The sequence below is a fragment of the Salvelinus sp. IW2-2015 genome, linkage group LG15 (genome assembly GCF_002910315.2).
Source record: "Salvelinus sp. IW2-2015 linkage group LG15, ASM291031v2, whole genome shotgun sequence".
Taxonomy (NCBI): Eukaryota; Metazoa; Chordata; class Actinopteri; order Salmoniformes; family Salmonidae; genus Salvelinus; species Salvelinus sp. IW2-2015.
The window spans coordinates 56,040,452-56,068,427 of NC_036855.1; the positions used below are offsets into that span (position 1 = coordinate 56,040,452).

Consider the following 27,976-nt stretch of genomic DNA (forward strand, 5'->3'; position numbering starts at 1 on the left):
TGCAGCACAACAACAGTTAGGCTACCAGAGAGCAGAGGCAGCCAGCTGGAGCATGAGGCTCACTATCATGCAATCCAATACCTCAGTAACATTTTCAATGTTTCCTGTCACTGAGTGTTTGCAAGTTAATCTGGAAAGACCTTGAATAGCCAGGGCTTTTCATAGGTAGGACACTAATAGGAATAAGAAGAGGATAAATTATAACTAGGTGTTAATAGAGTCAGCGAATCTAATCATGTTGTAATCAAAATGCTAAATTCAGACACCCTGTTTCTTGATTTCATGTTTCTTGTTTTGAATGTTATTAAAATGAGACTAATAAAACACAGACACKTTTGAAGGAGAGTAGTTATTTTCTGCAGACATATTCTGTGTGTCGCAGAGCAGACCCAAATCACAACCCACAATTGTCCCTTTCCCAAACCCACAGGAGATAGAAATACTCGATATGATTAAATATCCGTCAGATCAGGGAAATTACAGGTTTCCTGGTAGAGAGAGAAAGGCTTTTCATATTCTGTCTTCTAACCTTCAGTCGACTTCTGTAATCTTGCCCGTTGTAAACAGGCCGGTGCAGTGGAGGTAGGTGGAGAGGGGCTAAGTGGCCAAAGCCCTATTAAATTAATCAAGGCAGCGGRCCTCTCTTTCTGAGAGATTAAGAGGGTTTATAAATAGGCGATGGCGGCGATGGTAAATTCCTTCCAAGTGTGTAACTTTCTATCTGCCCAGAGTTTTGTCAGAATTGGCAGCGGTGAGAGCAGCTAATTTTCACYCTGCTGCCAAGGCTGGCATGGCATCACTTTAAGGTCATTCACTTCCTGCTCTTACCAWCTGAACAGGTCAACAGATAGACAGTAGAAGTGGGCCCCCCACTCACTGCAGAGGTCAAGCCCAGCAGGGATTCCCTAACGAAATATTCAGTATGGCAGCTTTTAAATTGTCTCAGAAACACTTGTTAGGTTCTATAATGGTACTGTGATGTCAAACTTTCCCAGTGCTTGACTTGGACTGAAATAGGTTCCGGGACTCATTTTGGTTTACGGTACTGTTTATATTTAGGTGCAGGAGCTCCACAATACTTTTGAGATAATATTCTATAAGAGGAACAGGAGTTCAAGCAGTAGAACATTTGAGGTGCCGGTACTCACCTCTAGTGAACTCCTGCCCAAGTTGAGCACTGAACTTTCCTACATGCTGCTGAAATACAAATAACCCCCATTACAGATGAGCACATGATCATGTTTGACCAAAGTCAAATTGCTCACTGAGAGAATTCAAAATATACTTTTTTTAAATGGGGGGGACATACCACAATGTTAAGTGACCCAGCAATGGAAACAGTACAGAATGCAAGCAAATTCACAAAGCATCCATATGTGGTGCATTACCTCTCATTTTCCTTGAGCTAGTTGGCGTAGACAGGTCAAAAAACGTCTCTTCATACATGTCCCTGTCGCATAGCCAGCTGAACCACTCTGGTCCACAGAGACGCAGAATATGGGCACAGAGAGGCTAATAATAGAGCAACAGTCCCTCACAGCCATACTAATGCTTGACCCTATGTCAAAAGCAGGCTTGTTGGGCCTTTTCTACAGGGCTTTTGCGGTTGTTCTGATTCCGAAGTACGTAAGCATATGCTGTTTTTAGCTGGGTCACGTGTGTATTCGGTCCAGTGTAATTCCCTTGTGTATGATTCCATYCACATGTACTACTGTTGGCTACTATTAGAAGACAACATGGAGGAGCATCTTGCCTACCTGTTCTATATATGGTACACTGCATTGAAATGTTATTTTTAAACGTCTTAATGCTTTCCTGTTGTTGTTGTTGTTATTGTGTTTTTCCTAGTACAGCCTAGTACGCCTGTGGAGCATTGTGGAACACGGCTGAGCAGAGTGCCTGTGAACTCCTTTCTGCTTTGATACACCGCAGCCCATTAACCCTGCTTGGGAGATTATATCGCTAACCCATCTGCTGACCTGCACACAGATGTATACATGAATAGCTATTGTCTCAGCGTCCACATAAACCAGATGCATGACAGGGAATAATGTGGCTGCTGGTCTTTGTTTTAAGGGCCGCCAACGGAGCTTGGGCCAATTGCTCCAAGGGAAAATGCACCATTAGAAAACCATAATGCATCGACTTAGCTAAACATCTTTCCTTTTTAGTATAAAATTATGTTGGTTGCTGCTGGGCGTCATTCAGTGGACCTTGAGCATTGGGCTATTTATGGCATCCCACGGGTCTATTTATAGCCCAGCACGCTTGTCAGGTCATCAAGTTCACGTATGCTATTGTCATCATCCTGTAAATTGGAGGCACCTTGCTAAATGGGATTAAGACTGCTCTCTGGATAATCCTGGCTGTTCTCTTACATGTATAACCATTTTGAGGGGGTTATTATAGATCCACAGGGGATGGAATGATTAAAGGCCCAGTGCATTCAAAAACGTGATATCCTGTGTTTTATATACATTTCCACACTATAGGGTTGGAATAATACTGTGAAATTGTGAAAATTATGATAATGCCATTTTAGAGGTTTCTAGAGCTGTTTAAAAAGACCCCCTGAAATGTCAGCCTGTTTTGGTGGGTTAATTAGTTAATAGTCCAATAAGAAAGAGAATTCCAAACCTCTCTGCCAATAATAACTACTTTTCAGTTATCCCCTCCCCACTCAGACCACTCTGACAGTCCTAGCAAAAMTCTTGCTTGAGAAATTGCTCTTTACTAAGAAGCTATTTTTGTTATTTTATGCCATTTTATTAGAAAACCATAAAAGTAAGGTACGTACAGGGTATTAAACCTGGGATTGCTTTAACAATACATCAACCTCGATGTGGTTAAGCTTTCTAAAAAGCATTGTGAATGAACAGTAGGCTTCTCTTTTCAATAGTTTTATTACAATGTGAAATGTAATCAGTGGAATGATATGGTGCGAAGAATAGATTAAATTTGGCATCGTGCCTTTTAATTACAAGGTTTAAAATCAACATTAAACAGGAAAAACCTACTGATTCTTACAAATCATTACATGTCAATATTTGAAATAGATAAAATAGCTACATGCTAAGATAACTAAATGTAACATCCCTATAATGCATAGCAGTATGACGCAATCTTAATTAATGATTATATTGTAATTGCGAGAAAAACAAAGTATTGTGTGTGTCACATAATATGACAGATACTATAACTAAAACGCAACAAATGTCTCATAAATGCTGTAGATAAGCAATGCCAAAAGTCTGCAACTTGGGTGGTTCTTGAATTGCGGTGGCATTTAAAACCATCAGAAACACCTTAAAATTACGAATAGTTACATTTTCAAACATGTTTTTGTCAATGATCAAATATAATACAAGCCATTTATACTGCCTTATGTTTATGCATTGTTTAAAGTATTTAGGGTTAGCAAATTGCCTTGTCCCAGTTGTGACCCAGTAGAGTTGTAGTCAGAGTCATATATTAAAAGAGTTCAGCCAGGTTTTTAGAACGGACGCCATGTTGTTTTCAAGTTTCCAGTTTTCTTAGTCATATGTACGGGATACGCATGTTATACCTAATATACATTGTCCAACAAAATACTTGTTAGTGTCTTTATTCACAATATTTTGGTGATGTAACTATACGAGAGCGTCTCCGACAATTCCCTATGAAATTACCCACCCCTCATGACAAAGTACTACTGAATTACTACACAAAACCTATTTGTGCAGTAGTGACTATGTAGAGTCTTGTAGGGAGTGTGTAGTGAATGTGTAGATTATGCACTACTCAAGTAGAGTTTTGTAGTATTCAGTAGGAAAACAGTAGTGTTTCCAGTAGTAATCAGGTATACATTTTTACTACTTGATGTTGATAAATAAGTAGTCAAAACATTACAGCTTTACTACACAGGCTTGTCTATAGCAATCAAGTAGTTTTACTACTTGATGTTGGTAGTGAATAAGTATCACAACACTACAGCCAGACTACCCCGGGTTTTTCGCGACCGCAAAAGAAGACAAAACAGGAAGTCGTAGCTACTGTTTTTGATAATCCCGAATGTAATCATCTTCCATCCTTCGTAATCCAGTCTTTCATAGCCGTTATACTGGCACCATCTTTTATATTTTATGAAAACGTTCATGTCGTTGTTTAGCCATTTATATCACTTTTTACTACATCAAAAAGATTGCTAGCCAAAACGGTATTAGCCGTTAGCCATTGTCATAGAGATGTATTGAGTTTAGCCTAGTTGTTTGCTAGCCACATTGAAATGTAGATATGTAGCCTCTGTTTTTGTCATGCTAGTTAATTAGTATGTGTGTTTGTATGCAAATGTTGGGTATGTTCATATTGGTATACTTACCCATTCTACTTACCTCTTTTGACATAAGAAGACTGGAGACCATTGTTGGTAAGATTAACATCGTTTATGAAATGTTTTTCTGTGTTGTCTWATGTGACCCCTGTTAGCTGATGATTGATAATGGCTTATAATTGGTTGTCTCTTTTGCTTGTCTGAATTTTCTAAAAGGTTAAGGGGTGGAGAAATGTTGCTGCAACAAAAAAAGAGGATCTGAAGATAGTTAAGTCAACTGAATGAAGACAAGGCCTCAAATGGATTAACAAAAAAGTGTAAATGTGTAATTTAATATGTAATTAATGTAATACAAAATGTATATATAATTGTTTGATGATATAACTACATTTAGAAACTGTTGTGTAGTAGATACCCAAAAGCTCAGTAGTTACACAGTAGTCATTAAGGGAGAATTATGTAGTGATTTGAGTAGGAAATATGTTGTGTTCACCAGTCATGAAACATCCCAATTTATCACTCATTACTACTTAAATTACTACATAAATCACTACTGGTTTACTACACATCTCAATAGCAATCAAGTAGTAAAATCAGTAGGTTTTGTGTAGTAATTCAGTAGTACTTTTCCACGAGGGGTCTGTAAACAAGCAAAACAGAGCAGCAATTTTCACAGATGTTTTTAATTATTAGCATTCTGAATAATGTGTATCCAAGTCTTTACTGTGTTGTGGTGTCAACAAATTGCATATCCGCTTTCGCCGGACATCTTCATAGGTTTTTAAAAACGATCAGTAATAAACATTACAACGTGGAAGTGTTGATTATCACTTAGCAATGGCTATGGAGCAAAAAGTGTCTCTCTCAGAGCGTTCAGACAGAAATTACATTGGCCAAACTCTCGCTATATACAGTATACTGTATGGCTCTGGTTGTTGTGACATGTTTTGGGGGATTTAGAGATATCTATCTATTATTTTGAATGCTAGAAAGTAAACAAAAGTATTAAACATACTGTAAAGATCTATAAAAACAGTAGGCTATTAAAAAAAAAAAGAAATACGAATATAATGTGTCCCTCAGTTTTATGTCATTGGTGTTACCGCCTCGAAAATCATTCATTACGTAAGGGATAATCAACGAGAGGCATGCGTTCTATGCAAAATAATGAACAACTTGGAAGGTGTGTTCCACGACACGCAAGCGTATTCCCTCTAGTGAGAATTCCCTCCAGTGGCAAACTGTTAACCGGGGAGTGGTRTATTAAATAAAATTACAAGCTAATCATACCCTTTTAGTATATCATACATTTAAGGATTCCATTGATCATTTGATGTGTCTAAATCCAACGTCTTGCTTGGTGTTACTCTATTTAAATGAAGGAAAATTACATTGTGAGCAGAATTATTACTCATATCACTTTAGTAAGTGATTTTTAAAGGGTTAATGGCCTTAGATTTTAGTATACATGGCCTCCATTTCAGAAAATCCTCATTTACCTAAAATGTGTCATTGGTGTTATCGTCATTGGTGTTACTACTCCTACTGATGGTACAATGTTATCATAATGGTGAAAATTATTTAAAGTCATTCAGCTGCCATTAGTTGATTTAGAATGGAAAGATGTACCCAAATACATTTACTATAAATAAAAAAAATCTAGAAAAATGAAGTGCATTTTTCCACCAAATGCACTGCACAAATACCACCGCAATATAAGAACTACCCACTAGGTAAATACTATGCACAGTACTGAATAAACATTCTCACTATATCATTGCTCTACTATCATGGCCCTGTCCATATGGGCAAAGTCGGAGACATATGCAGGCAGTACCCTCACAGTGAGATCCTCAGGGGTTCTCTCTCCTGGTTGGTTTTGCTCGGCGGTTTGGGGTTCTGGTAGGACAGCCTCACAAACACAACGATTAGAATGATTCCTGGGATAAATAAGAAAGATAKAATTAGGCCCAACATACTAAAATATCCCATGACTAACTCAAATGTAAGATCCTGAAAAAGATCCTAAGTGAACTCAGATCATCTTGACACAAAATTACACAAAGGACCATTTTGCTTATACTTCAGGCTCGGTTTCTGTACAAGCACTTTGTTACAACTGCTGATGTAAAACGCGCTTTAGAAAAACATTTGACTGATTGACTTTTTAACTTGGTAGCTTAATTAAAGGTGTTCAGTCTACAATCCAACAGCAGCTACTCTTACCTATGACCCCCAGGGTTCCCAGTAGGATGCCGACGGTGGACTGGATGGTTGGCATGCCTTGCAGCTGCTTAGCGGCGGTCCTGCAGTTTCCTCTCACATTGCATGGGCACACCGTCACTGTGATTTAAGACACAGTCAACACAACTCACAAAGTACAGGGACATATTCAGCACWCGTAAGCACATTACAGATACCCTGAGCAGACCACGGTGACAGGGAGAGAACATCTCCATGCCCCTGAGGCCTCAGGGTTTTACTAAATCAGTTCGGTGTGCTGTAGAGGGGGATCACTAGGCAGAGACCAGGCTGCGACAGGGGGAGAGGATGCACCTGCGGTACATCCTGTCATGAGACTGAGTCAGTCTGAACACAATGTCTCAGGATGACCAGTACTCTATTCCAACATGCTGCCATTCATCAGGCATATAGGGAAACACATCTACAGGGATCTATGAGATGTCCTTTTCTATTTAATTTTACTAGGCAAGTCAGTTAAGAACAAATTCTTATTTTCAATGATGGCCTAGGAACAGTGGGTTAACTGCCTTGTTCAGGGGCAGAACGACAGATTTTTACCTTGTCAGCTCAGGGATTCGATCTTGCAACCTTTCGGTTACAACACTCTAACCACTAGGCTACCCTGCCACCCCAGAGCAGATGCTGTCAACCAGATTGAGTTGTGGAGATATTCTGAGGGGTGGTAGGGCCAGGAGAAAACACATGAACACAGACCCAGCATACTGTATGCCCAACCCACTCCTATTTGTTTTCAGAGAAAGGACAGACATTAATTACAGAGTAATTACAGCTGCAACATCCCAGTGTGAAAGGAATGCCCAGAAGTGACATTGATTGTAAACACTGCATGTTTCTTTTGATAGTTCAATTGTCCATCGACATGACTGTAATAACAGCACAGCTACCAGAGCAAACAATAGTGGTGCTGACAGAAATGTATATTCTACTGAAAGGAAAAGACAACAAATAATGGCCATCTATTATTGTGACAAAATCAAAGTTACAGTTGTAATATATGAGAAATTATACATGTCACATTTTGTAAACATGTCTGCGTAGAGCAATATATTCTGCTTCAACACATACCATTGAAGTCGGAAGTTTACATACACTTAGGTTGGAGTCATTAAAACTCGTTTTTCAACCAATCCTATAGAACATTTGTGGGCAGAACTGAAAAAGTGTGTGCGAGCAAGGAGGCCTACAAACCTGACTCAGTTACACCAGCTCTGTCAGGAGGAATGGGCCAAAATTCACCCAACTTATTGTGGGAAGCTTGTGGAAGGCTACCCGAAACGTTTGACCCAAGTTTAATAATTTGAAAGCAATGCTAACAAATACTAATTGAGTGTATGTAAACTTCTGACCCACTYGGAATGTGATGAAAGAAATAAAAGCTGAAATAAATCATTCTCTCTACTATTATTCTGACATTTCACATTCTTAACTGACCTAAAACAMGGAATATTTACTAGGATTAAATGTCAGGAAGTGTGAAAACTGAGTTTAAATATATTTGGCTAAGGTGTATGTAAACTTCCGACTTCAACTGTATCAATATGCGTCACCTGGCAGGTTGATGAAGGTGCTCCTGGGAGGAGAGCTGCTGTCAGAGATGGTGAAGGGGACCGTGTAGACCTCAGGAGACAGGTATGGGATGTTCAGGGACAGGTTGGTATGGGTGTCTGGGGAAAGACAGATATTACATTGGTAGCCTATGGTAAATCTTTAGGACAAAAGTTTATTGGGCTCCATAACTTTTACATTTTCTGTACTTATTCTTGGTCAAATTAAATAATTGTTCACATAACCTTTCCTAGAATCATTCTGCAATTTCAGCCACACCTGTTGCTGACCGGTGTAAAAAATTMAGCATACAGCCATGCAATCTCCATACACAAACATTAGCAGTAGAATGGCCTTACTGAAGAGCTCAGTGACTTTCAACGTGGCATTGTTATAGGATGCCACCTTTCCAACAAGACAGTTCATCAAATTTCTGCCCTGCTAGAGCTCCCCAGGTCAAATGTAAGTGCTGATATTGTGAAGTGGAAACTTCTAGGAGCAACAACAGCTCAGCCTCGGTGTGGTAGGTCACACAAGCTCACAGAACGGGACCGCCGAGTACTGAAGCGCATAACACGTAAAACATTGTCTGTCCTCTGTAGAGAAGGGATCACCAGGCAGACTGGGCTGAGACCATGCTGCGACAGGGGGAGAGGGTGCACCTGCGGCCCATCCTACCCTGAGACTGAGTCAGTCTGAACACAATGTCTCAGGATGACCAGTACTCTATTCCAACATGCTGCCAAACATCAGCCAACATGCTGCCAAACATCAGGGAAACAAATCTACAGGGATCTATTAGATGTCCTTTTCTATTTACAGAGCAGATGCTGTCAACCAGATTGAGTTGTGGAGATATTCTGAGGGGTGGGAGGCCAAGGAGAAAACACATGAACACAGACCCAGCATATGCCAAATCCACTCCTATTTGTTTTCAGAGAAAGGACAGACATTAATTACAGAGTAATAACAGCTGCAACATCCCAGCATGAAAGGAAAACACAGAAGGGACATTGATTGTAAACACTGCATGTTTCTTTTGATAGTTCAATTGTCCATCGACATGACTGTAATAACAGCACAGCTACCAGAGCAAACAATGGTGGTGCTGACAGAAATGTATATTCTACTGAAATGAATGGATGACAAATAATGGCCATCTATTATTGTGTCCTAGGTTGCAACACTCACTCCCGAGTTCCAAATTGCCTCTGGAAGCAACGTCAGCACAAGAACTGTTCGTCTGGAGCTTCATGAAATGGGTTTCCATCGTTCTCTGGAGTGATGAATCACGCTTCACCATCTGGCAGTACGACGGATGAATCTGGGTTTGGCGGATGCCAGGAAAACACTACCTGCCCCGATGCATAGTGCCAACTGTACAGTTTGGTGGAGGAGGAATAATGGTCTGTGGCTGTTTTTCATGGTTCGGGCTAGGCCCCTTAGTTCCAGTGAAGGGAAATCTTAACGCTACAGCATACAATGACAATCTAGACAATTCTGTGCTTCCAACTTTGTGGCAACAGTTTTGGGAAGGCACTTTACTGTTTCAGCATGACAAGTGCACAAAGCGAGGTCCATACAGAAATGGTTTGTCGAGATTGGTGTGGAAGAACTTGACTGGCCTGCACAGAGCCCTGACCTCAACCCCATCGAGCACCTTTGGGATGAATTGGAACACCGACTGCGAGCCAGGCCTAATCGCCCAACATCAATCAGTGCTTGACCTCACTAATGCTCTTGTGGCAGAATGGAAGCAAGTCCTCGCAGCAATGTTCCAACATCTAGTGGAAAGCCTCCCAAGACAACTGGAGGCTGTTAGAGCAGCAAAGGGGGGACCAACTCCATATTAATGCCCATGATTTTGCAATGAGATGTTCGACGAGCAGGTGTCCACATACTTTTGGTCATGTAGTGTACTTTTAAGACCAATTTAACTGACGGTACACAGAAGACTTTTGTCCATTTTGGCTAGCGTCTAAAAGCAAAGTAAACATCTGAGGGAAATTCCAAAAGCTCCAAAGCCTGTGCAAGAATGAAAAACATTACCTCAAATATATTTTTAAACATCTGCTTGTACTCAGTAAAGAGTCTGAGATACAGGCCAATTCATTGGTAATGCCATTCACAGCTAAATATAAATACCCATGGCTGATTGATTAACTAGGTTTTGGTGAACATGAGTAAAATACTGGCATGATCAACAGCCCACATCAACATTATTCTGATGGAGGAAAGACCTAGGTCGGTTTATCATACACATGCTGTATGTGTGAGGGACCCTGTCACTTGTGTGTGGTGGACCCTCTGTGACGCAAAACAAACACACTGGCCAAGGGGTGACGAAGGTTGGTTCTAGTGCAAATGCACTGATACTTTATCTAATCTATGATCAAATCCAAAATACAGCGGTGTATAACAGACGGTCTACTATCAGACTGTTAGCTGTTATCCGGGAGTCCAAAAGCCCCTGGCTGGCCTCTGACACTGCTCCCCTTCATGTGCCTCTGTTCTGAAAGAGATGGAGAGACTGTGACGCACCTTTGGACCAACACAAAGGACATTCTTATCTTCTTCTATCTTCTACTATTATCACTACAGTTGCTGTACCAGGCGGTGATACAGCCCGACAGGATGCTCTCGATTGTGCATCTGTAAAAATTTGTGAGTGTTTTTGTGACAAGTCAAATTTCTTCACCCTCCTGAGGTTGAAGTGGCGCTGTTGCGACTTCTTCACCACGTTGTCTGTGTGAGTGGACCACTTCAGTTTGTCCATGATGTGTACTTAGAGGAACTTAAAACTTCCCACCTTCTCCACTACTGTCCCGTCGATGTGGATAGGGGGGTGCTCCCTCTGCTGTTTCCTGACGTCCACGATCATCTCCTTTGTRTTGTTGATGTTGAGTGTGAGGTTGTTTTCCTGACACCACACTCTGAGGGCCCTCACCTCCTCCTTGTAGGCCGTCTCGTTGTTGTTGGTAATCAAGCCTACCACWGTAGTGTCGTCTGCAAACTTGATAAATTMAGTTGGAGGCGTGCATGGCCACGCAGTCATGGGTGAAAAYGGAGTACAGGAGAGGGCTGAGAACGCACCCTTGTGGGGCCCCYGTGTTGAGGATCAGCAGGGTGGAGATGTTGTTTCCTACCCTCACCACCTGGGGGCGGCCCGTCAGAACGTCCAGGACCCAGTTGCACAGGGCAGGGTCGAGACCCAGGGTCTCAAGCTTAATGACGAGTTTGGAGGGTACTATGGTGTTAAATGCTGAGCTGTTGTCYATGAACAGCATTCTTACATAGGTATTCCTCTTGTCCAGATGGGTTAGGGCAGTGMGCAGTGTGATTGTGATTGCATCGTCTGTGGACCTATTGGGGCGGTAAGCAAATTGGAGTGGGTCTAGGGTGCCAGGTAGGGTGGAAGTGATATGATCCTTGACTAGTCTCTCAACGCACTTCATGATGACGGAAGTGAGTGCTAGGGGGATAGTAGTTTGCTCAGTTACCTTAGCTTTCTTGGGAACAGGGACAATGGTGGCCCTCTTGAGCGATGTGGGAACAGCAGACTGGGATAGGGATTGATTGAATATGTTCGTAAACACACCAGGCAGCTGGTCTGCACATGCTCTGAGGACGTGGCTAGGGATGCGCTCTGGAGAGTCCGCAGGTTTTGGTAGCGGGCCGTGTCGGTGGCACTGTATTGTCCTCAAAGCGAGCAAAGAAGTTGTTTAGTTTGTCTGGGAGCAAGACATCGGGATCCGCGACGGGGCTGGTTTTCTTTTTGTAGTCCGTGATTGACTGTAGACCCTGCCACATTCCTCTCGTGTCTGAGCCGTTGAATTGCGACTACTTTGTCTCTATACTGACGCTTAGCTTGTTCGATTGCCTTGCGGAGGGAATAGCTACAATGTTTGTATTCGGTCATGTTTCCGGTCACCTTGCCCTGATTAAAAGCAGTGGTTCGRGCTTTCAGTTTTGCGCGAATGCTGCCATCAATCCACAGTTTCTGGTTGGGGAAGGTTTTAATAGTCGCTGTTGGTACAACATCACCGATGCACTTGCTAATAAACTCGCTCACCGAATCAGCGTATACATCAATGTTGTTGTTCGACGCTGTCCGGGKATATATCCCAGTCCACGTGATCGAAGCAATCTTGAAGCGTGYAATCAGATTGGTCGGACCAGCGTTGAACAGACCTGAGCACGGGCGTTTCCTGTTTTAGTTTCTGTCTATAGGCTGGGAGCAACAAAATGGAGTCGTAGTCAGATTTGAAGAAAGGAGGGCGAGGGACCTTGAGAGAATGCCAAAAGTGTGCAAAGCTGTTGTCAAGGCAAAGGGTGGCTACTTTGAAGAATCTCAAATATAAAATATATTTTGATTTGTTTAACACTTTTTTGGTTGCTACATGAATCCATATCTGTTATTTCAAAGTGTTTGATGTCTTCACTATTATTCTGCAATGTAGAAAATAGTAAAAATAAAGAAAAACCCTTGAATGAGTAGGTGTGTCCAAACTTTTGACTGGTACTGTATGTAAATGTGATATAAACTTTTTTTTATATATATATACATTTGCAAATATTTCTAAAAACCTGTTTTTGCTTTATCATTATGGGGTACTTTGTGTAGATTGATGAGGGGGATTTAAAAAAAAAAAATACATTTTAGAATAAGGCTGTAACGTAACAAAATGTGGAAAAAGTCAAGGGGTCTGAATACTTTCCGAATGCACTGTATATCATCTTGTTAGGTAAGGCTGCAACCGACAGGCGTCAGTGACATAAACAGTAGAGGAGCCCTTGGTCTGCCACATCCTCAATGGTTTTTATTGGGACTTTTCTTTGATGTCATTGACAGGAATAGTGTATGTGAGAGTTAAAAAAAACATATACCTGCTTTTATCACAGCCCAGGAATATAGAGGTAAATCATTGCTGTATCTATTTATGATTAATTAAAATTGACTGACTGTCTGTTCTGTGGTGGACAGGAACAGTGTAATCTACTGGTACCCTCTCAGGACAAGCACAGCACAGCAGACTATGTGAGCTTCTCAAAGACAGAGGCTGCGTCACACCTCCGTCACTCTCTCCAGCCTCTCCAGTTGTCAGGGAGGAGGCCTAAGAGCCACAAAGGTGAGGTAAATAGGTGCGCCACGGCACGTCTGCAGCAGGTGTTATTAGGGACAAGTCTTGCAGCTGCTGGGTGCTGCTGGGAAAAATACACTTTTAGCCTCTTAGCCTTTAAGCCTGGCGGGCCCCAGCTGTGACATCACACAAATTAAAAGGGAAATATAATTATAGCCGGCCTCCGCAGCTTCCAATAATAACGTGTCAGAGAGAAATGGCGAGAGAAAAAAACTAAAGAGAAAAGGTTGTCACAGTGATACAATAGAGAGACTGTGTCAGCACAGCCAAGTCGACACGTCTGATTAATGTATGTCAGCCTGACACATTACAGACAGGCACAGCGACAGGAAGAGGGCCATTAGGCATATTAGAGACATTGCCTAGTCAGAGCGCCTCAGAAGAAAGGATGGGGGCAATTTACTTCCACTGTCAGTCAGTGTCTCAGTGCCACTCACTCTAATCCTCTACACGTGTCTGTGGATCAACAGGTGGTCTGAATGGATCCTTGAATTACATCCTATTCACCGTTCATCACACTGGAGCAAAACACCCTGGATTGTTCTCTTTCCAACGTTATTGCACGTACATGCTTTCTATTTTGAAAACCATTTTATCGTCAATGACGTTACCCTATACACGTGTAACCACAGTGAGAGTGTCAGGTCTAACGTCACCGTGACGACTCAAATAGAATAAGTGGTCTAATTTGGTACTTTAATTTAGCTGTCTGGTAGTGGTTCTTACACAGACATGACTCAACCAATCCAACACCTCGATCTGGATTGATCCTGCAGAGAGGTTAATGTTTCCTGGGTCCTACTTCCTACAGTATGGTGCTAGCCTACAATGTCATAGCGTTGGGTCACCATGTCGCTACTGCAGTGACTACACCTACAGTATTGTCATGCTAATATGCACAACAATTTCCACTGCTGGACTGGTTACTAAAATATCTGATGGGCTAAGAGGTTGGTGTGAGCGTGTGTTGATCTTTCTGTTTGTCAAGATAAAATACAAATGTGTTAGTGAAAAAACAGAAGATAGTTTATCTGGATGATGAGGCAGACCATTGATGGGGGTGAGTTTCCAGTTGCCACGCACGGTGGCGTCACTGCGGAGGGAGAAGTTGAGCCTGCCACCGTGCTGGGGACCATCACTGTCCCGGGATGCCAGCACCAAGGCCTGGTCCTCCCAGCGAGGGGTACACAGGTACTTCCAGGAGTAGTCTCCCACCAACACCGGACTGTTYTCATTCACATCCAGGATATGGACTGTGACCAGTGTTGAAGCTGACAGAGAAGAGTTCCCTGGGAGGCAAACAGTACAGTTTTAATAAACATTAGMTCCCACTGAATCATTCGTAACAACAGTCCTCGTGTTGTACCGTATTGGGTGCTGCTGGCCTGGCTTTGACAWGCACAGAGGGACATTAAAAGCATATTTTAAAATGTTTCTGATACCTGTACAATTCGATCCAACCAACATAATACATGATCTCCTCCACCAATTAACACCACTGCCCTCTCTAACCTCTATAGGTGTGGATTCAAGATGTGAGTCAGAGCCCCCATTCTGTGGGTAATGGACCAGTAGATTTTTCACTAGACGTGATCAGTGCATGCGAGAGATAAGGGCAGCGGGTAATTGGAGAGGTGCCGTGTGCAGCTCTCAGACCCTGCAAGTCTGTCTTCTGTTCTGAGTCATGCTTAACTAGTGTGGGGGAGGATTGGATTGGAGTTTTCTATACAACATACCCCCTCCTCACTTCCCACTCTACACCCACCAGCTAGCTACACACTGMCTGTCACTTCGCATGACTCACTCCCTTCTTATTACATTGTCAGTGAATACAGTGTGGTCTTGAATTCTCAATGTAAGTATTGCTTTAGCCTTGCCTTATTACATTTGAAACCCCCTGGGACAAACAGAAGGCTGAGGTCTAAGCTGCCCTGGACGCTCTGTCTGGAAAGATATGAAGTAGACATTATTCTCAGAAAACCATCTTACGTCCATCTTCAGCCATGACCTCCATAGTGTAGGTGCTGTTTTCCTCTCTGTCCAAGGCCTGGACGGTCTTCAGCTCACCTGAGTACTTCCCAATGGAGAAATACCTCTTTGTGTCTCCTCTGAGCGAGTATCTGGACAAAAACAAAACCCAAACCATTAGTACGTATTCCTTCAAAGTATAGATGGGGTGGGATAACACAATGATCCATGCCTTTAAACTGTGAATTAATGTTTATTTTTATATTATTTCCAATGAACGATGTTTCACCTGATTGGGTGTGAGTCTGGGTCATATCCACGAATAGTGGCAATAACCCGTCCTGGCTCCTCCCCCTCTCTGACAGTGACCTCGTAGTGGCTCTGGGACAGGATGGGGCCCTCGTTGATATCGTCCACATAGATGGAGACGGTTGCCGTGGACGCTGGGCCATACCTCCCTCGTACCAGGGCCACTGGGTTTTGAGCACTAAGGACCAGGATGTACTCGCTCTCCCGCTCAAAGTCCAGCACCTGCATGCATACAGGTTGCCATAGAAATGCTGCTCATATGGAAGGGCATGCACTTACATACATGTAGTGTTCGAATAGTTGTGAAACATGGGAACATAGTGTTTGTTCTACAGTGCAAGAATGAATACCAGGAAAATAATCATGGGAGGGATTTACTAACAGAAAATAGCAGACTTTATCTAAAGAGCATAAAAGCAGTCAGTGAATGTGTTGTGAATGTGCCATTTCAGCACTCCATGAGACGCACAGGCTGCTCATTTAGACTGAGCAACATATCGAACCGCCCCCTCCAACAGAGGCATGGGATTGTATTACGCTCATGGAGCAAACACAGGAGGTCAGAAAGAGCCTGTATATATCTGCTGGGAATCGACGTGTTCCACAGATTTACAGGCTTATCCTACTGGAAAGGAGAGGGTTGTAGAACACTGCACAGTGACTCTAAACAAGGCCTCTATAATACCGTCACCTGCATGTGAGACAAGCTGATTTACCGGCAAAGAGGAGTTTTATTTCCACTGTAAAACAAACTGGAATGACAGGGACGGCCATTTGATTCACGTTTCACCTGACATGAATCCTGCCTGTGACAGAGAATCCCGTTAGTGGACAGCCGTTGCTATGCTTACTCTGTGAGGTCACAGCCCGGGATTGTATCCCCTGTGTTGTCTACGTTCGGGTGAAATGAAGTGGTTGCTGTTGCTAATAACATGTCGCCTGGCCCAAATAGCTACKTCTGTTGCTAGAGAGAAAACACAGACGTTGTTCAGTGTTGGAGTGACTAATGGTGTTGACTGGAAGTGAAGTGCAGGTTTGTATCAGGCAACAACCAGAAGAATCCAACCACCACTCAGCTGCTGTTGCTGGCCTTAAGTTGCTGTGTGGAGGGCGGCCCACTAGGTTAAATGGGGACCCTTGAAGCATGAGAGTCTCCAGCTCAATGGGTTTAAAAAGAAGGAGACGATTACTTGTGYTCCCCTCTTTCATAGCAAGATCATAATAAGATCAAAGCATTAGTCCAGTGTGTGCGTGTGTGTATGGTATGTGTGTGTGTGTTTGTCTGTAATCTCTATTCTTCCCCCTGAAAAGGATTGAATCAGCTATGTGCACCTGCCACCCAGCTCAAGGCGACTGACCACTCTTTTTTACGCCATCCTCTCTCATTCACCATTCATGACGGCAGGTACTGCCTCTGTCTCTGTAGGAGACATTTCAACAGAACACATGCTTGACATGGGTCTGGTAAAAGGCCTGGAGTTTTTCCTGATCCGGTCACATGGATTAGCACGCTACACACAACCTCAGACACATCCGCCTACAGCACAGCAGGAGCTGAATATTCTCATTGATATTACCCTCACGCTCACACAACAACTGTTGCACAGCACCAGAGAGACAGATTAGCTAGTGTTTAGTCAGCGGTGRCTTGCCTATGTGGTTTATAGTGAGTAAACTGTAATTGCTTTCTACAGACTAATGGCACTGTGTAATTATTCAATTAGACTTTGTGCAAGCTGCTGTTATTGAGACAACGGGACTGCCCTCTGGGTTGTCTCAGTCTCGCCACAAGATCACATATTAGTGAGCATGCTCTGATGTACTAACAAGCTATTTTACCAGATGGACGGTCGTTGGCTGGCTTTAAGCCTGTAACTGCTGTACTAAATATACACCATATGTGGTGCTTCAAAATGAGCTACAGTAGGACTATGTCAGAGCCTTATACGGCACATCATTACTGTATGGCAGGGTTCATCAGAGACAATGCAAAGGGGATGTGCTCCAGTCCTGTATTAGTTTAGACAATACCGGAGGCAACTCCTGGTTTACCTCTGCGGAATATAGGTAACATTCCTCTACTCCAATAGAGAGGTAGAACGCAGTTGCCCCGCCTCCAGAGAATGGGGACACAAACAATGACAAACACTCCCTCTTTGTCTCCAAAGCCCTCCTGTCCAGGCCAGGGGAGATAGCTGAGGCAGGGCGGTGCTGGGGCGGAGCTGCGAGAGTGGAGGGGATTACAGGAGACCAGGGACGAGCCAGAGACACCCCAGGGATGGGCTCAGATTATTTTGGGATAAACTATTGTTTTTGTCATGGCTTATTTTTGGGACACGTGTCATTGAAATATCCATGTATGTGCGTATGAAGAGACATAGAAAGTGATATACAAAGCAAGATTCGATATGCATGTATCTTTTCCTTATGGTTACTTAACGAAATGCATAATTATTAGAGTCAATATTGCATATTTCTATGAAGATATTATTACCATGTTAAGATCATGTTAAAATGCATCCTATTCATCGATGTCTAGGTCTCTCTGGGTTGTGTCTTATTTGTGAATGAACAAGAGAGAATAGAGACTGTTGAATGAAGGAGATTGCCGTACCTTGGAGAGGATGAGTGAAACTTCATTGGTCTGCTTGTCTGTGACCAGCGTGAACACCTCCTCCTCGTTGCCAGACTCCAGCCTGTAATTCACCTGCCAGCTGTCTCCTCCCCTCTCATCAGCATCCCACGCTGACACCGCGGTTACCGTGGCTCCCAAAGGAGCATCCTCTGCCAGGTGGAAGGGGCCGTACTAAGAGAGAAGGGGAGAAGGGAGAGAGAAAGGTGAGAGGAGAAAGGGAGCAAGGAGGGGGGATGAGCACAGGGAGAAGGAAAAGATAATGAAGCAGGGGCTACTGCATAGCTTTCTTTTGGGCTCCCGAGTGGCGCACCGGTCTAAGGCACTGCATCTCAGTGCTAGAGGCGTCACTACAGATGCTGGATCGATTCCAGGCTGTATCACAACCGTCTGTGATTGGGAGTCCGGTGCACAATTGGCCCAGTGTAGGCTGTCATTGTAAATAAGAATTTGTTCTTAACTGACTTGCCTAGTTAAATAAAGGTAAAAAAAATAAAACAATTATCTCTGGGGTTTTAGGCTGGGTATCTGTAAAGCACTGTGTGACAACTGTTGAAAAGGGCTTTATAAAATAAATGTGATTGATAGTGAAATATTTGAAAAATGTATTATTTAGTATTAGATTGATTTAGCTTGGAATTTGCACTTTTAGGACTACTCCATTGGTTCCGTTGTTCCAGGCTAACTAGCTAACTATATCAAGTGCATTTCAAATATTTGAACATATTTGACATAATCTAGGTTATGTATTTGACCCAGGTCTGGTGTGTGTATGCAGGCATGTCCCCTGTGGCCCTGTGTTGTTGACCTTCATTCACACACCTCCTATCTCTCTGCTTGGGAGTCCTTTAATCAGCCACTCACTGTGGCCCTCCACTGAAACGGCTGTGTCTCTGATCTGCCTGCCCGGGCTAGAGGGTCACTGATACCATGGGTCTCACCACTCACCTGCCAGCTCCCTACAAACCCGTTCACATGTTGCTGGAAAAAGCAGGGGCACTCTGGCGTGACCCACTCAAGAGCTTTTTCCACCTCAGTGTGTGTGTGTGTGTGTGTGTGTGTGTGTGTGTGTGTGTGTGTGTGTGTGTGTGTGTGTGTGTGCGTGTGCGCGTGTGCGCGTGCGCACGCGTGTGTGCGTGTGCCAGAGTGAGAGAACATGAGCCTGGGGCTGGCATCGACTCAAAACATGATTGACAGCATTGTTGAGGTGCATNTGTGTGTGTGTGTGTGTGTGTGTGTGTGTGTGTGTGTGTGAGAGAATATGAGCCTGGGGCTGGCATCGACTCAAAACATGATTGACAGCATTGTTGAGGTGCATAGAGAATCCAAAATGAGAATGGCTGTAAATCTTTTGGCATGGCTTGAACCCAATGAGGAACAAACTGGATGACTCTGGAATAACTCTAGAATATGAATATGTCTCCTGTATCTTAACAGTACCTTCTCTCACTCCAAGAGCATCTAAACATAACAAGCACAGTTGGGGTGTACATTGACTTAGTCTAGCACCAGTGAGGACAACAACAGCTTTGTGCTTCATTGTCACATGTCCCCATCTTAAGATGACGATTTGCTCCCACATCTTTCACAACAATCCTTTCTCCTGCATTATTCAGGCGGTGTGGGTGTAGACTGTTTTCCATTCTGGAACAGTATGTGAGAAAATGGTCTATCTTTGGCCCGGATACTGCATACCTTGAGACCAGCGCAAATCCAATGTTGTCTCATTGTGACCTCAGCGGTGACTTCATTATTCATGAGGATCGACTATGGAAAAGACCGCTGGAAACACTGACTGTCCCCAAAGATGCTCTCATAGACCAAAAATAGTGTTTATGTTAAGACTAAGGTCCCTTTAATTGGTAGGCTCAGGGACACCCCCCTCCCCCCGTACCAGAGGAGATGACGACACTGTGCGGCTAATGAGATCTCTTCTGAGTCACTTCTCAGGGCTTTTTATTGACAAATTCCAGAACAACGCAGTTAATTTCTGTACTCGAAGGGATGCATTTTTCACTTTTAACAAAGTACTTAATATTTAATCTAGAACTGCTTTTTTGAACCAGTGAGCTCAGACATAATAGTAAATATTGCTCAGTGCGATGATTTTTCTATAAAGATGTGAAATGTTCCGACTGCTGTATGTGTGAGGGATATCATTTAGAGCTTTCTTATGGCGACGCTGTGGATTTGCCTATTCTATAAATAAAGGATTCTCACAGGCCTCATCTGAGGCTTATTCAGATTAACTAAGAACATTGTCCATTTGGAGCACAATGAGAAAAAACCCTACAATAATATGGTTCCATCTTTAAAGTTGTAGGATATTAATTTGATCACCCTGTTGTAGGAGAACTTTCCTGCAATGGAGGAAATGTAAAACGTGTAGTGTATTTGAGGTTTAAAAATGCTTCTGAAGTTTGGAATTTCCTCTTTGGAATTTCAGACTTGATTTTCCCTTACGAAAAATTGTCCATTAATTATAATCCACATAATAATTCACATTTTCTGTTGCTGAAGGATTACTTTCCTGCTGTAGCAAACTGGCTCAAATGAAGGTCCTACATTTGTATAAGCCTGAGATTAAAGCTTGGATCCCCCTCAAAGCACTCCATCTCGCTCCCCTCTGGGAAATCAAATCAGTGACCTGGAGGGAGAGTTCACACAGCAGCCATCCAACAGAAGAGAAACATCTAATATACTGTATAAGAGAGAGATTTGCAATGAGTGCCCTGAATCACTTCTGTCCCCCAAACCCAAAAAAGGTACCTCGTGTGGAGTGAAGACGGGTGGGTTGTTGTTCTCGTCCTGCACTGTCACAACCACAGTACAGGAGCTGTTTAAGCCTGCGAATGAAATCATCATCAGAGAGAGATAGGCTCCATTAGTGAGTCACTTAGTTTGGCATGCCTCTTTCATACTGATGCCCTCAGTCTTAATCATGATCATCAGTCACCGTAGTGTCATATTTAAACAATATTCTCCTCAAAGGAAGCAGAGGGAAAACCTCCAACGTTACATCTGCTAGTCTAAAACTAATTTACACTACCACTGCACCCGTGTCTACATATCATAATAGGTTACGACTATAGAGTATCTCTGGATTATCTTTACATTGTACTATGTATACATTATCTTTGTGGAAGTAATCCCTCACCCCTCTCCCTAACACCACAGAACCACATTGCCATGCAGTACTGTTGGTCACCTTTAGCGTCCTCAGCAGTGATGGTCAGTGTGTACTGTGGGGCGGCTCCCTCCAGGTTGTCTGCCTGCACTGAGATGACCCCAGAGTCACGGTCCACCCGGAACAAGGCACGAGGGCTCTCTGGGATCTGGCCAACCAGCCGGTAGAAGATCCTCACGTTATCTGTTTTCGGATCATCGTTGTCGGCTGCTTGAACTGTGAGGATTTCCGTCCCTGAGAAAAGAGCAAAGTCCTCACAGATTAGTGTGTGGGCAAAAAACAAATTTTCTTTGAACCCTCAAGTGAGAAACACAGAATCCTATTTTGAGCGTACTGATGAATTTCTCCATGGTTTTTTATTTCGGAGTATTTCGTTTCAAGCGTAAACAAAAGGCCTTTGTGATCCAGTATGTTCCGGAGTTGTCTGTACGAGTGTGTTATATGAGTGTTCTGAGGGTTGTGCCTCACCCCGTGGGGCGAGCTCCTTGACCACGGTGTGGTACTGTGTGGTAGGGAACGTGGGCCTGTTGTCGTTGGCATCGCCCACCATCACCCTCAGCTCCACAGGCTTGGCGATCTCCCTGCCGTCCGGACGCTCCACCACGATGCTGATCTGGAACTAACAGACAGAGCCACATGGGGTCATGTGCTTTCACAAAGTGTCCAGATCAAATCTCCCTGTCTGGACACACAGTGAGACCACAGACAGACACACTGGAATAACACAAAGCGCCAGCTCTCAGCCAGGAAAGATCTTCATGTTCTGTATTGAACGTGGCACAATTACACACTGGAACCACAGTCTGAGATGAAGGCACAACAATTTTGTATTCATTATTTATTGAGCTTTCTTAGAATAGATGGGGGGTGGGAGGTGTGTGGGGTGTATGTGTATGAATGAAATAAGTTGTTACTTTTTTAGAGTGCAGATTGCTCACCCCCCCTCCCCCCTTTCACTCCGACCTGTCTTCAGAAGATGAAGCCATTAGGTTAACGATAGGCAGTGACAGTGCTAACACTCAGCGTGTCCATTGATTCTTGGACTGCTACTCAGCTCACAGAACTGAGGCATTTTGCTTGTATAGCGCCTTCTTTGACACATCCAGAGATGATTCATCATCTCTGCGCCGTATACGGGCACGCAACTCTGTCAACACCAAGCGAGAGGTACTGTACATGTGCATGCATCCCCTTCCTCCTCTCCTCCCTCTTCCCTCCATCAGCTGTAAGAGTCACATGTCGCTGACATATGAATCTCAGTCAGTCAGCAAGGAACCATCTCAATCAGGGAACCTGGACTGCCTCACTCGTGTTGTTAGGCAGGTGTGTGAGGAGGTGGATCGATAGGCTGTGACTCAGTGTGATGCATGCTGGAACATGACAACTCCATCATGATAGGTGACAGTCACTGCCAGGTAGGGAGAGAGGAGAAGGAGGGAAGAGGGGGTGTGTCTGGCTTTATAATTACTGTACTATAGTTATAGTTCAGACAGAAAAGACTCTCTGAGGGCTTTCTGTAGAAACAGCACATCCAATACAGTGATGTATTTCTCCTTGTGTCAGACCAGTGAGCAGTAAGGTCTCTGGCCAGACACGTTGCTTGCTACTCTGCAGAATGAACCCAAAGTCAACCTGTGCCAAAAAGTGATGTTTATCTAATCCTGTACAGCTTTGGAGCTTAGCTTCTTGGCAAACTGCAGAGGAGGAAAAAAGACACGTTGGGATTTGAATCATGACGCTCCTTTTCACCACGATTTTCCTCTGTCCATACAGTGTAATTTACCATTATTTAACTAGGCAAGTCAGTTAAGAACAAATTCTTATTTTCAATAACAGCCTAGGAACAGTGCCTGTTCAGGGAGGAAACAACAGCTGGGGGATTTGAATTTGCAACCTTTCGGTTACTAGTCCAACGCTCTAACCACTAGGCTACCCTGCCGCCCCATGACATGATTATGCGTTCACAGCCCTAACAAGTCCTTACTATATGATTAAGACAGGAGGTACGATACATTATGAATGAAAACTGTGTGGTCACTCACCTGGTCCTGAGTCTCTCTGTCTAGTGGGGCGTTGAGAGAGATGACTCCCTCTCTGCTGACAGTGAACAGCATCTCTGGGAATTCCCCCTCCAGGCTATACTCTACCAGACCTCCACTCCACTTCACCTAGACACAGGATAGGGAAGCAGGGAAGGCACAGAACAGCTCATAAACTGAACATGGTCAATTCAACGTTCTCTCTGCACTGCGGGATTGTAGGATTGAGCCCCCCCTTCTGCTGTTCCCACTCTCTGTCTCTCTCTCATGTACCTAGGCTTTACTAGAGAGGGAAACCCTGTCCTTTAGTAAAAACCTGTGAGGTGTTTACATGATAAAGTGCTGAGTCAATGTACAGGATGTGATGAGGACCAGAGACCTCTGCCAAAACAAAAGCTCATACATGTTGGATGGGGAGCTTCTACTGATTTAAAGCACAGGGCCGGACAGGGAGCTGTATAATTGGCTCAGAGGACCCCATGAAACAGCACCCAAGAAGGAGAGGTCACCGGCAGAAACACAGGGGGCATGTGCATCTCCTCAACCCACTGTCACACTCCACTCCATTGTTTTGGAGCTGGCTCCCCAAATGCTGAGGCCGTGTATACACAAGCCCCTCTTCTCACGACTGCCTTCCTCCCAGTGTCATGGTATTTCAGGGCCTCAGTGCTTTGAAGAGATGTAGTATATAACAATGTGATTAATGACTTGGTTGTTCTAAAAATGGATATGAATAGAGTACACTGTAGCTGATGTAATGTTTTGCTTTCTGTGCTTTTTTTAACAGCTTGCAGTGCACACTCTGTCTTCTATGTCACCTTGTGAATAAGCAGTCTTAAAGGGCAATTCCGCCACTTTTCAACCTCATATTCATTATCTCCAGCATTATACCGGTGTCTACATATGTGAAAACGGCGCGTTTCTATGATCTGTGGTTAAAAAGATAAGAAGAAAGGTCCTAAAAATGTATCTGTGACATCAGTGATTTTCAAAACCTGCAACGAGTTTCTAGCCAGAGGGAGGGTATTTTCTTGCTCCTCACGTCACCAAGAAATTCTCATAGTGTTTGAAAATCACAATTTTTTATTAAATGTTTTCACTTTTGATGATGTSATCGGGTAGAACTTTGTAACTTTGTATATTTTTCTTCAAAACTTTGAAATGCGCCGTTTTCACATTTGTAGACACTGGTATTGTGCTGGAGATAATGAAAATGAGGTTGAAAAGTGGGGTAATTGCCCGTTAAGTGCACCACTACTGTATTTCTAATAGATACATTTTTTGTGACAAATCTGACTTCCATGTATAAGAAGTATGCACAATGTGGAATTCTCCTGCCTTGATTTGCCTAATTGTTATTTTGGAAAAAGACCAAAAATGACCAAAGAGGAGCAATGCTTCTTGAGATCAACAACCAAAGTGCACCTGTATCAATATCAATGACTGAAGGAAAATATTTTGAAAGAAAAATGCATGATAGAAGAGAAACCCATCAGCATAACGCTTTATGTGTCTCACAACATTTTCCTGAGTAGAAACATGACTTTCCATGCTGCTGATAGTAAAGGGCTCCCAGCCATACTCAGTCTTTCAACATGACCCCCCCCATCTGCTTGGTAACAGCACAGCTATGAGTCCTACCGCCTACAAACACATGGTGGTAAATGCAGAGTGGGTGGAGAGAGGCTTTTCCCATCATATAGGCATGGTCACCAGTGGTGGATTCTACACTGTTAACCCTTTACATGGACATGCAAATGTGATGTTATGTGCTGCCCTGACAACTATAATTGTAATATAGTAATAGCATGTTGACAAACAGATTCCTACTAAGTACATGCACTGTAAAAAACACAAGTAATAGCCAATATAATCTTTACATCGCAGTATAAAATAGTATACATCATGATAAAATAGTATACATCATGATGATTTGTGGACCTGTGTAGCTCTTGGCTCAGTTGGTAGAACATGACGCTTGTAACACCAGGGTAGTGGGTTCGATTCCCGGGAACACCCATCCATAAAATATATGCACGCATGACTGTGGATCAAAGCGACTGCTAAATGGCATATATTGTTATTATTTTGCAGTCAGATTTAAAAGAAGCGTATAGTTTTATGAGGGTTTGAGAATCTCAAGAACAGAGTCATCTTGTACTTTAAACCTGAGCCATGCTTTTCTGTCAGCAGCCCACCTCCCCGACCCTGCCTCTGAGCTGTGAAGAGCTCTAGAGTACAACCTCTAGCACATTCTCTCTCTATCTCTCTCACAAACACACATAGACACACACATTTATGTTCCGGCAGAGATTAGGAGGATTTGCTTGAGATTTTGCCTGTCCACATTTGGATAGATTTTATTTTATGTTGGTAAATTGGCATGGAAAATATGAAAAAGATCAAATCTGCCCACGTTTTGAGTCCACACGTTTTCAGTGGGCGGATGGCACTGGCGTGAGTGAGAGGAGGAGGAGAGGGGGAAGAGGAGGAGAGTTACTGTGGCGACACCCACAGACCACACTGAAATGTAGAAATACACATATTTGCAGCAAATCATGACTTTATGTTCTCGAGTTTGCGTTACTGTCTTGAGGTCTCGAGTTTGCATTTCTGACCATGTTCCATTGTTGTAAGCACCTATATATAGAAAACAGACTATTGTTCCATTGTTGTAAGCACCTATATATAGAAAACAGACTATTGTTTTCCAGACTAATAAATGTTGATAGAGATGCAGAGAAGATCCATACTACTGTACAGTTACAGAACGTCCTGTTTTCCTCTTTCTGATAATGTCAGATGTTTCCAGTTATTTACACAGCTTTAATGATTTGGTGCTGATGCAAGCACTGGGCCGTGGCTGATATTATAAATGTTGAATAACAAGCTAAAGGTCAGACTGTAAAGAAGACCAGGTGCAGATACAGAGACACTGGCCCCGCACAGAGCACAGAGACTGATCCCTATTCAATCACAACCGCTAAGTCAGAAACAAAGTGTGAGGTTTGATTGAACAATCTTTGACATTATAGACACACACACACACACACACACCACAACACACACACCACACACACACACACACACACAACACACCACACACACACACACACACACCACCACACACACACACACACACACCACACACACACCACACACACACACACACACACACACACACACACACCACACACCACACACACACACCACACACACACCACCACACACACACACACACACACACACACACACCACACCAACAGCGGGAACGGAACCTCAGGCTACAGTGACTCAGGCAGGGGAAAGCCTAGGGATATGAATGACATTAATAATGCACACCTTGGTCTCTTAGGAAGCCCAGGGGGGGGGGGGGACTAAAAAGACAACAAACACAACTGCAGTATCTGATGCTTCACCCATTTCATTCCATTATTACATTTTACAATGAACAGTCAAATAAATATTGGATGAAAGTTCACAGTGTTTGACATTTGTCAGATGATCCCTTTCCATGATTCTATACTAGAGGCAAAGGTCACCTGAGCATGTAATGTATGCAGGAATATACAGATATCTCTGTGATCCCTGAAAGCATCACTGTGTGTCACCTGTGAGATGGGGATGGAGAATGAGCATGATACTAGGCACCTGTAAGATGGATAGGGGTCAGGGAGTTTCTACCTGTAGATGTGGATGGGTAGGGAGCCAGGGAGTTCTACATGTGAGATGTGGATGGGGTAGGGCCAGGGAGGTTCTACCTGTGAGGGGAATGGGATAGGGCCAGGGAGTTCTACCTGTGAGATGAGGATGGGGTAGGGGCCAGGAAGGTTATACCTGTGAGATGTGGATGGGGTAGGGCTAGGGAGGTACCTGTGAGATGGGGTAGGGGCCAGGAAGGTTATACCTGTGAGATGTGGATGGGGTAGGGGCTAGGGAGGTACCTGTGAGATGGGGTAGGGCCAGGAAAAGGTTATACCTGTGAGATGTGGATGGGGTAGGGGCTAGGGGCTAGGGAGGTACCTGTGAGATGTGGATGGGGTAGGGGCCAGGAAGGTTCTACCTGTGACATGGGATGGGGTAGGGGCCAGGGAGGTACCTGTGAGATGGGGATGGGGTAGGGGCCAGGGAGGTTCTCCTGGAGGCGAACAGGGTCCGGTGACGCCCAAGTGTTCCCCGTCACCTCCACTGTCACGATGCCCGTGGAGAAGAAAGCGTTGGGTTTCCCCCCCATGTCCTTCACCATCACTGACAGCTTGTAGCGACCACACATCTCTGGGTCCAGGGTGGAAGCCCCTGGAACACACACACACACACACACATATCAATATATTACAATCAGAGAGCTGCATAACGTTGTTCACAGATAGCACGTTGAAAAAAGCGGGAAAACATTGTTAATAACCCACTAACAAGTACATCATAAAGACGTAATTAGCCAATTTCACAGTTAAATGGCCCTAAAGCGGCAGCCAATGTGGTGGATTGGGGTTGTTAGTGTTGTCTAGCTTCAGTCAAGCTGTAACATAGGGGCACCAGCACTGTGCAGAAATAGTCAATAAATCCAGAAATAACACCAGC

General features: G+C 43.6%; 1 protein-coding gene across 1 annotated transcript in view; it reads right to left on the reverse strand.

Annotated features, from left to right (window-relative positions):
- Nucleotides 1-2,952: 2,952 nt before the first annotated feature.
- LOC111975001 (cadherin-16-like) overlaps nt 2,953-27,976 on the reverse strand; it is a 31,435-nt gene continuing 6,411 nt past the window's right edge. The window contains exons 7-18 of the mRNA XM_024003132.2: nt 27,495-27,691; nt 23,399-23,524; nt 21,825-21,975; nt 21,378-21,590; nt 20,939-21,015; nt 18,152-18,343; nt 15,518-15,759; nt 15,250-15,380; nt 14,310-14,549; nt 8,122-8,238; nt 6,536-6,652; nt 2,953-6,249 (exon numbers count right to left, since the gene is read on the reverse strand). Coding sequence (XP_023858900.1) covers nt 6,149-6,249; nt 6,536-6,652; nt 8,122-8,238; nt 14,310-14,549; nt 15,250-15,380; nt 15,518-15,759; nt 18,152-18,343; nt 20,939-21,015; nt 21,378-21,590; nt 21,825-21,975; nt 23,399-23,524; nt 27,495-27,691 — 1,904 coding nt within the window. The 3' untranslated portion in view covers nt 2,953-6,148. The remainder of the gene's footprint in view (nt 6,250-6,535; nt 6,653-8,121; nt 8,239-14,309; nt 14,550-15,249; nt 15,381-15,517; nt 15,760-18,151; nt 18,344-20,938; nt 21,016-21,377; nt 21,591-21,824; nt 21,976-23,398; nt 23,525-27,494; nt 27,692-27,976) is intronic.